General features: G+C 49.5%; 1 protein-coding gene across 2 annotated transcripts; it reads right to left on the minus strand.

Moving 5' to 3' along the window:
* Window positions 1-5,590: 5,590 nt before the first annotated feature.
* On the minus strand, window positions 5,591-9,768 carry Uqcr11 (ubiquinol-cytochrome c reductase, complex III subunit XI). Of its 2 annotated transcripts, none has more exons than XM_070008017.1 (3): window positions 9,634-9,761; window positions 6,368-6,510; window positions 5,591-5,728 (listed from the first exon to the last, which is right to left on the minus strand). In XM_070008017.1, exons 1-2 carry the CDS (start codon window positions 9,681-9,683, stop codon window positions 6,390-6,392), a joined length of 171 nt encoding a protein of 56 aa, XP_069864118.1. In that variant the 5' UTR covers window positions 9,684-9,761; the 3' UTR covers window positions 5,591-5,728; window positions 6,368-6,389. The 2 variants fall into 2 exon arrangements, with proteins under 2 accessions (XP_069864118.1, XP_069864119.1); XM_070008018.1 differs by lacking the exon at window positions 5,591-5,728 and adding an exon at window positions 5,829-5,954 and having other exon boundaries at window positions 9,634-9,768.
* Between the last annotated feature and the right edge of the window lie 284 nt (window positions 9,769-10,052).

Consider the following 10,052-nt stretch of genomic DNA (forward strand, 5'->3'; position numbering starts at 1 on the left):
AGCTGAGGGACAGAGCTCAGGCTGAGAGGCTGAGTTCAAGCCCCACAAGTGATCAAAAAAAAAAAAAAAAAAGGTGTTGAATCATGGAATTTGTTCTCAGGTATCAAGTATCAAAACATACAAGTGCCTAAAGCTGCTCCTCAGAAACCCAGTTACATAGGCACTCATTTCCTTCTCCGAAAATTAACCTGTAGGCAGCCCCTGGCCATCACTTGACATAAAGGTCTGCTTGGCACTGTGCACACAAAACCAGGTTGTTCTTTGGTGGGCATCCTGGGCACTGCAGGGTGCTGAGCAGCTTCCTTGGCCTCCATGCCCTCCCTACCAAGTTTTAACGATTCCCAAAAGCTACTACAAGTCTACACAAGGGCACAGGAACATACTGACTGAGTGACCAAGACTGCAGGCCACACTTCCACATTGTACAGAATTCTGCAAAGGGATTGACATCCTCCAACCTATGGTAGGACAAAATGTAGATCTTTTGGGGTTGGGGTGCAGTTCAGGAATAAGACTTTTGCCTGATGAGCATGAGCCCCTAGGTTCCATCCCTAGTACCTAAGTAAAGAAAAATGAAAGCTGGCACTGATAGCTCACACCTATAATCCTAGCTACTGAGGAGACTGAGATCTGCGGATCTCAGCTGGAGTAGGAAAGTCTGTGAGACTCTTATTTACACTAAATTACCATAAAAAGCCAGACGTGGGGCTGGGAAGATGGCTCAGTGGTAGAGCACTTGCCTTGCATGCCTGAGGCCCTGGGTTCGATTCCTCAGCACCACATAAAGCAAAATGAAAAAAGCCGGAAGTGGCGCTGTGGCTCAAGTGGTAGAGCGCTAGCCTTGAGCTGAAGAGCTGAGGGACAGCGCCCAGGCCCAGAGTTCAGGCCCCACAATCGGACCCAAAAAAAAAAAAAGCCAGACGTAGAGCTGTGGCTCCAATGGTAGAGCTCAGGGACCAAAGCAGCTCAGGGACAGTGCCCAGGTCCTGAGTTCAAGACCCAATATCAGCAGAAAAAAGAAAAAAGAATACAGGACTGGGGCTATGGCTCAAGTGGTAGAGTGCCAGTTGTGAGAAAAAAAAAAAACAAAAAACAGAACACAAGGCCCTGCACAAACCCTGGTGCTAGTAATCCTAGCTACTCAGGAAGCTAAGATCTGGAGAACAGAAGTTTGAAGGCATCCCAGGAGGAAAAGTCTTCCAAGACTCCAAAGGGGTCAGCAAACAGTTGGGCAGGATGCTTGCCACTCAAGTGGAAGAGCACCAGATAAGCAACCCAGCAAAGCCAGTGTGAAGCCCTGAGTTCATACCTTGGTAACTAGAAAAAACATTATGGTAGTAACTAAAAATTTAAATAAACTAGGCACCAGTGGCTCACGCCTGTAATCCTAGCTACTCAGAAGGCTGAGATCTCAGGACCACAGTTCAAAGCCAGCCTAGGCAGGAAAGGCCACGAGACTCTTATCTCCAATAAAACTACTAGAAAACGAAGTAGCGTTGTGGCTCAAGTGGTAGAGTGCTCACTTTGAGCTGAACCGCTGAGGGACAGCATCGAAGCTGAGTTCAAGCCCCATGATCGACAAAACAAACAAACAAACAAATAAATGCTTGGTGCTGGTGGCTCATGACTGTAATCCTAGTTACAAGAGGGTGAGATCTGAAGTTTGATGTTGAAAGCCAGCTCAGGCAGGTAAGTCTGTGAGACTTGAATCAACTACAAAAAAAAAAAAAAAAGCTAGATGTGGTGGTGTGCCTCAAGAGGAAGAGTTTTAGCTTTGAACAAGAGACCTCAGGGGCTGGGAAGGTGGCTCAGTGGTAGAGCGCTTGCCTTAGGCCCGGGTTCGATTAGTCAGCACCACATAAGCAAAAAGAAAAAAGCCGGAAGTGGCGCTGTGGCTCAAGTGGTCAAGCACTAGCCTTGAGCTGAAGAGCTGAGGGACAGCACCCAGGCCCAGAGTTCAGGCCCACGACCGGACCAAAAAAAAAAAGAGAGACCTAAGGACAGTACCCAGGCTCTAAGTTCAAGCCCCAGGAATAGTACCAAAACAAAACAAAAAATAAACCATGGACAGGATTTTAGTGTCAATTTTAGTCATTTTGCAGCCCAAACACAAATGGGTTGTATGCTGCTTTGTATCCTCCCTTCCTCTACAGTATAGGGATTTGAACTAAAACTTGAGTCACAGGAAGAGCTCAGGCCCTCTTGCTTCAGTTATTTTTTAGATAGGATCTCGGTTTTTATATTTTTTGCTAGGAGTCATCCTCATATCTCTCTTCTTTTTGTTTTGGTCCTGGGGCTTGAACTCAGGGCTGTCATTGAGCTCTTTTGCTCAAGGCTAGTGCTCTACCACTTTGAGCCATAGCTTCACTTGTTTTTCTGGTGGTTTATTGGAGATAAAGAGTTTCAAGGCCTTTCCTGCCTGGGCTGGCTTTGAATTGGGATCCTCAGATCTCAGCCTCCTGAGTAGCTTGGATTACAGGTGTGAGCTACCAGTGCTCAGTTTACCCTTATCTCTTTTTCTGTAATTTAATTTTGTTGTCAAGGTGATGTACAGAGGGGTTACTGTTACATATGTAAGATACTGAGTATATTTCTTTCTTTTTTTTTTTTTTTTTGTTTGTTGGTCATGGGGCCTGAACTCTGGGCCTGGGCGCTGTCCCTCACCTCTTCAGCTCAAGGCTAGCACTCTACCACTTGAGCCACAGCACCACTTCCAGCTTTTTCTGCTTATGTGGTGCTGAGGAATCAAATTCAGGGCCTTATGAATGCAAGGCAAACAGTCTACCACTGAGCCACCTTCCCAGCTCCAATGAGTACATTTCTTGTTGAACCTTGTTACCTCCTCGATTTTCTCCAATCCCCTCCCGCCATCACCCTTATATCTTGATCTTCCCATATCTGCCTCTGATGTGCCTTGGATCACATGCATACCCCAACACACTGAACTTGATAGTTGAGATGGCGTCTTTTGCCGTTTTTGCCTGAACTGGCCTTGAACTGAGATCCTCCTTAACTTTGAGTCCCTCCTTTGATCAATGAAAGGAGGGGGTGGCTTTGCAGAGTTGTGGGTAGATGCATTAGGAAATGTTACAAATGATCCTCATTTATACCAACACAGAGATCTGATATCACTACAAGTTCATTGTAATAGTAGATGACAGAATTCCGTAACAGATTAGTGGCTGGCTTCGATACAGGCAAGCTGGTTATCTATGTGGAGTGACACCAAGAAATGAGACGTGAGTATGAGAGTGTACAGCACAGTGCTGCAGCTGCCAGTTTGTTTGGATGCTGATCCTGGGGCTTTTAATTCAGGGCCTGGGCACTGCCCCTTAGCTTTTTCACTTAAGGCTAGCACTCTATCATTTGAGCCACACCTCCACTTCTGGCTTTTTGGTAGTGTAAGAGTTTCAAAGACGTACCTGCCTGGCTTCATAACTTGATCCTCAGATCTCAGCCTGGCTCACTGGCACCCAACATGTTTATGGTACTTTGTTTAAGCTTACCTGCAAACATGGGTGTGGCTCAAGTGGTAGAGTGCCTGCGAGCACAAAGCCCTGAATTCCATCTCCAGTACCAATATAGCAACAATATAAGGTGGCTGATGCGGACTTAAGTGTCTGTACCCAAAAACTAAAATACTAAGCTGGGCACCGGTGGCTCATACCTGTAATCCAAGCTACTCAAAAGACTGAGATCTGAGGATTCCAGTTCAAAGCCAGCCCAGGCAGGCAAGTCCAAGAGACTCTTATCTCCAACAAACTACTCAGAAAAGCTAAAGTACAGCTGGGCGCCTATGGCTCAGGCCTGTAATCCTAGCTACTCAGGAGCTGAGATCTGAGGATCACAGTTCAAAGCCAGCCCAGGCTGGAAACTCCTGGAGACTCATCTCCAATAAACCACTAGAAAACTGGAAGTGGTGCTGTGGTTCAAGCGGTAGAGCGCTCTCCTTGAGCTGAAGAGCGCAGGGACAGCGCCCAAGCTCAGAGTTCAAGCTCCACGACCGACAAAAAAAAAAAGAAAAAAGAAAAAAGAAAAGCTGAAGTGCGTGGAGAGGGGGGAAGTGAGAGAAAAATGAGGGAGGGGTAACAAGTTGGACAAGAAATATACTACCTTACTTAGTATCTGTAACTCCTCTGTACATCACCTTGACAATAAAATTTTTTTAAAAAGTGAGAGAAGAGGTGGGTTAGGAGCAATGGGTGACATTGTTGTCAGACACTTTGTATTCATATGCTGCTTTACAACTCCTTAAAGACTATAAAAAAAATGAAAAAAAAAAAAAACCAACAAGTGGAATTGTAGCTCAAGTGGTAGAGAGCTAGCCTTCAGCAAAAGGGCTCAGGGACAGGGCCCAGGGCCTGAGTTCAAGCCCCATAATCAACAACAACAAAAAAAACATAAATACAAAAAACCCACAACTATTAATGGTATGGTGTACTCTGTGGTGTTGTGTATGAGTTTGTGTTGGTACTGAGGTTTGAATTCAAAACCTTGAGGTTTTTTTGGTGCCAGTTCTGGGGCTTGAACTCAGGGCCTGGTTACTATCCCTGAGCTTTTTTTTTTTTTGGTCAGATTGTGGGGCCTGAACTCTGGGCCTGGGCGCTGTCCCTCAGCTCTTCAGCTCAAGGATAGCACTCTACCACTTGAGCCACAGCACCACTATCGGCTTTTTTCTTTTTGCTTATGTGGTGCTGAGGAATCGAACCCAGGGCCTGAGGCATGCAAGGCAAGCGCTCTACCACTGAGCCACCTTCCCAGCCCATCCCTGAGCTTCTTTTGCTCAAGGTTAGTGCTCTACCACAGCACCACTTCTGGCTTTTTCTTATTAGTTTATTGGAGATAAAAGTCTCATGGACTTTGCTGCCGCAGGCTTCGAACCACAGTCCTCATATCTCAGCCTCCTGAGTAGCTAGGATTACAGTGAACCACTGGTGTCTTCAAACTTTTAGCTTTTTGGTAGCTAAACTGGAGATAAGAGTCCCATAACTAGCTTCAGTTTTTTTGTTGGTTGTGGGGCTTGAACCCTGGGCTTGGGCACTGTCCCTCAGCTCTTCAGCTCAAGGCAAGCACTCTACCACTTGAGCCACAGTGCCACTTCCTGTTTTCTGGTGGGTAATTGGAGATAAGTCTCATAGACTTTCCTGCCTGAGCTGGCTTTGAAACGTGATCATCAGATCTCAGCCTCCTAAGTAGTTAGGATTACAGGCTTGGGCCACCAGAGCCTGGCTGCACTTCAGCCTTCTGTAGCTAGGATTACAGGTGTGAGCCACTGGCGCCAAGCTACTGTGAAATTATTACCTGCTAAATAGTTGAAACGATTCAACACTGCTGGCCCTGGCCAGTTGTGAGGCCTGAACTCTGGGCCTGGGCTATGTTCCTCAGCTCTCCAGCTTAAAACTAGTGCTCTACCACTTGAGCCACAGTGCCACTTCCGGCTATTTTTGCTTATGTGGTGCTGAGAAATCGAACCCAGGGCCTTGTGCATGAGAGACAAGCACTGTACCACTGAGCCACCTTCCCAGACCTGGAAAGAATTTTTGAGGTCACCCAAACCTGAGGACAGGGAAACAACAAGATTGAGGCCAAGAAGGTTTCAGAGCAGTTTAATGTTACACACATTAGAACAGCAGCATGTGCTGGACTTTGTTGGCATCCATCCATTCCATCCATGACCAGGGCTCAGGGTGCTCCCAAGGGAGTAGGAAAAGTTGGCACCACCAGACACCTGGGGGACAGAACAAAGCTGATGAGCTGGCTGTGCAGGCAGCAGGGGAATACCACAATGACGCACAACTCTGGGCAGCAACACACCAAATCCATGGATGGTTCCCAGCTCTAGGTGCAGAGGTGGTGCACAGCCTAGAATCAGGGGCCGTCCAGGTTCAAATGAGATCACTGTCCTCTGCAGAGGTCTCCACTGGAAATTGGAATGTGAATGGTATGGGCCCAGCCTGCCATGTGGACAATGAGATCGCAGAGGTTAAGCCAGCAGTGAGGCCATGGGAAATACGTGAATGAGCTGAGGCCCATGCAGAGATGGTAGCAGGGGCTGGCCTCAACTTGCCCATCTGTAAAAGGGTCATCTTCACCTAGCCCAGGACTAGGTGAATGCAAACTGGGTACATTCTCTGAGCAGCCTCCAAGGACGAAAGAGGCTGTCCAGCTTGGCTGAGCAGGGCCTACCCCCAGCACCACGTCTAAGGTAAGGGTAGGGTTGGTAACTTGGTACTATCAGATGGGTATCCAAGCCCTGCCTCATTGCAGGACACTCCCCCCCCCACACACACTCAAGCCCTGGGTGTCTGAGATCCTTTTCTCCACCTTCTAAACCTTGGCTAACCCTCAAACCTGGGCTTTTACTCACCAGATGGACCCCCAAGGGTGAGTTAATCATCCTTCTTGAACTTGCCATTGATGTATGGCACCCAGTCCAGGATCAGCCGCCAATCAGTAGCCCACACCAGTCCCACAGCACCCACAGCGCCCCATATGCCGGCTGTGGGAATCCTGCAATGACAGGGGGAGTTAGATCTACTCAGGGCTGTCTCCTGCCCATTCTTGGATGCCAATTAAAGCTTCACAAGAGCTCTGTGATCTGCCATGAGCACAGTCCTCAGGAAGCTCTGGTTTGGGATAGGGTCACCCAGCACAGAGTTGCCCCTGAGGCTCCCAGTGTGTGAATGTGGTCTTGGGCCTCTGTGTTTAAGCACCTGCACCCCAATCTGATTTCACATTGGGGCTATCTTTAAGAGTGCTAGAGAGGGGCTAGGAAGGTGGCTTGGTGGTAGAGTGCTTGCCTTGCATGCATGAGGCCCTGAGTTCCATTCTTCAGCATCACCTAAGTGGAAAAAGCTGGAAGTGGTGTTGTGGCTCAAGTGGTAGAGCACTAGCCTTGAGGTGAAGAGCTGAGGGACAGCACCCAGGCCCAGAGTTCAGGCCCTACGACGGACCAAAAAAAAAAAAAAGAATACTAGAGGGCTGGGAAGGTGGCTCAGTGGTAGAGTGCTTGCCTTGCATGCATGAGGCCCTGAGTTCGATTCCTCAGCACCACATAAGCAGAAAAAGCTGAAAGTGGTGCTGTGGCTTAAGTGGTAGAGCACTAGCCTTGAGCTGAAAGAGCTGAAGGACAGTGCCCAGACCCGGAGTTCGGACCCCATGACCAACAATTACAAAAAAGAGTGCTAAAGACTTGCAAGGCAGATGGGTGTTAACAACTGAGGCACACCCCGGCCATGCCCCCCGCACCTTATTTTTTGTCACTCATGGGGCCTGAACTCACCTGGTACTGTCTCTGAGCTCTTTTGCTCAAAGCTAGCACTCTACCACTTTGAGCCATAGTCACTTCTGTTTTGTTTTGGTGGGTCGTGGGCCTTGAACTCTGGGCCTGAGCACTGTCCCCCAGCTCTTCAGCTCAAGGCTAGCGCTCTACCACTTGAGCTACAGAGCCACTTCTGGTTTTCTAGTGGTTTATTGGAGACAAGAGTTTCATCCAGTTTCCTGCCTGGGCTGGCTTTGAACTGTGATCCTCAGATCTCAGTCTCCCGAGTAGCTAGGATTACAGGCATGAGCCACCAGCGCCCGGTTTGGTGTTGGTTTTTAAATGACGATAAGTCTCATGGACTTTTCTGACCTTGCTGCATATCAAGATCTTCAGATCTCAGCCTTCTGAGTAGCTAGGATTATAGGTGTGAGCCACTGGTGTCCAGCTTAATTTCTCCTGTCGAGTGGAGGCCAACCAGACTTAACAGTACCTACATCCTAGCCTTTCCCGACTTTATTATTTAGGTCAATCCTACACTACAGTTCTCATCTCTTTTTCTTCTCTACCAACAGGAATATAGGTACATAGGGTTTACATTTCCAGTACACAGTGAGTGCTCAATAAATGCTTGCTGATAGTCAGGATCTACTGGCTCATACCTTTAATCTTAGCTCCTCAGGAGGATGAAAACTGAAGATCATGGTTTAAAGCCAGCTGGGGGAAGGAAAGTCTATGAGACTATATATCTCCAATTAACCAGCAAAAAAATGGAAGTAAAGGTATGGCTGCTAAGTGCTAAGTGCCTGACTTGCCCCAGTACTGGTGTGTACACAAGCATGCGTACACATACCACAAAAACTTGCTGACCATGAATGAGCGGTGTGTACAACTCTGCCCAGGCACAGATGGGAATGAGCCAACCAGGCCACCAAGGCCTTCCTCTGGCAACAACCCAGTTGTAAAATAAGCTTAGCACCCTGCAAGAACAGGAAGAGGAGGCTGTTGGTTCCCATGCTCATTGAAGTCTTCCCAATCCCACCTCCCACGTGGGTACAGAGACAATGCAGCTCTAGCTTTCATGCTTCTTGCAACAAGGTTTTTTTTTTTTTGTCAGTGATGGAGCCTGAACTCTGGGCCTGGGTGCTGTCCCTTAGCTCTTCAGCTCAAGGCTAGCGTTCTACCACTTGAGCCACAGCACCACTTTTGGCCTTTTCTGCATATGTGGTGCTGAGGTATTGAACCTAGGGCCTCATGCATGCAAGGCAAGCACTCTACCACTGAGCCACCTTCCCAGCCCTCAGCATGTAATCTTAACTACTCAGGAGACTGAGATCTTAGGATCATGTTCAAAATCAGTTTGGGCAGAAGAGTCTGTGAGACACTTATCTCTGATTAATCACCAAAGAGCTGCAAGTGGCACTGTGGCTTAAGTGGCAGAGCAAAAGCTCTGGGACAGTGCCTAGGCTCTGAGTTCAAGTCCCAGGATCGTCACACATACACAGTTTTGCTATTTTTTTTTTTTTGTCGGTTGTGGGGCTTTAACTCTGGACCCAGGCGCTCTGTCCCTGAGTTCTTTAGCTGAAGGCAAGCGCTCTTATCACTTGAGCCACAGCACCACTTCTGGTCTTTTGGTAGTTAACTGGAGATAAGTCACGAACTTTCCTGTCCAGGGTGGCTTTGAACCGGGATCCTCAGATCTCAGCCTCCTGAGTAGCTAGGATTACAGGCAGAAGACACTGGCGGCCGGCTTCACACATTTTTGTTGTTGTTGTGTTCTTGCCAGACCTGGGGCTTGGACTTAGGGTCTGGGCAGTGTCCCTGAGCTTCTTTTGCTCAAGGCTAGCACTCTACCACTTGAGCCGCAGCACCACTTCCGGCTTTTTGTGTTTCTGTGGGCTTCATCCATGCTGGGCAAGCACTCTACCGCCAAGCCCCGTTCCCAGACCCACATACACGTTGTTTAAGTCGCTGACATCATGCTTCATTAACGTGCCCAAGATTCCGTTCCATCCCCAGCACAACACGGGTCAAACGTTAACACAGGGTCGGTTTCAAGGCCCAAAGAAAGGGCTGGGAGTCGGGCTGCAGAGAGTGTGGAGAGCTCGTAAGCGGCGCCCAGGCCCTCCCCTTCTGGGCATTTCATTCCAACCAGCACCACGAACTAGGCTCTCTGGGGAAACTGAGGCTCGAAGCGGCTCAGCCCCGGGCCGAGGGTGCCGCGGGGTCCGGTCCCGGGTTCCATCTCGACCCCGGGATGGAGCGGTTCACCTGTCCCAGGCTCGGGCTCCCCCTCTAACATCAGCACTAACAGGGGGAGCCAGAGCCGCCGCCAGCGGGGGCGCAGGGTGGATGGCGGGAGACAACCTCACCAGTTCTTGGCCAGCTCCCGGTAGCGCGGACCCAGGAACCTGCTCAGCATCGCGGACCTGGTCGGGACACTCAGGGTCACCGCGTCCCAGCGGCAGCTCCGTTCTGCGCAAGCGCGTCTTTGGCACGCATGCGTAGAGATCTCCGCACCACCGCCACTTGTTCCAAGGCTGCGTGCGCAGGCCCAGAAGACAAGACGCAACTTCCGGGAGGGCCGGGAGACGAAAATAGACGCCGGCGTTTGTGGGCGGGACTTCCGCACACGTGGTCGGGAGCGGCTGTGGCTCTGGTTCGGGCGCGTGTCCGCCCTCGCGGCCGCGGTCTGTAGCTCGCTTTGTATGAGGTGGGCCGTTGGAAGGGTGAACTGGGGCGCGCCAGGTCAGTGCTTCTCCTGGGGCCAGACGAGGAGGGGACTTGCCCA

Source organism: Dipodomys merriami, unplaced genomic scaffold, assembly GCF_024711535.1.
Source record: "Dipodomys merriami isolate MVZ:Mamm:240054 unplaced genomic scaffold, mDipMer1.0.p SCAF_70, whole genome shotgun sequence".
Classification (NCBI taxonomy): Eukaryota; Metazoa; Chordata; class Mammalia; order Rodentia; family Heteromyidae; genus Dipodomys; species Dipodomys merriami.

Excerpts from the sequence above, each read along its gene's own strand:
- Uqcr11 (XM_070008017.1), bottom strand. The coding sequence starts at position 9,683 with ATGCTGAGCAGGTTCCTGGGTCCGCGCTACCGGGAGCTGGCCAAGAAC. Across the intron at positions 6,511-9,633 it reads CGGGAGCTGGCCAAGAACTG|GATTCCCACAGCCGGCATAT; the intron begins GTGAGGTTGTCT and ends CTGTCATTGCAG.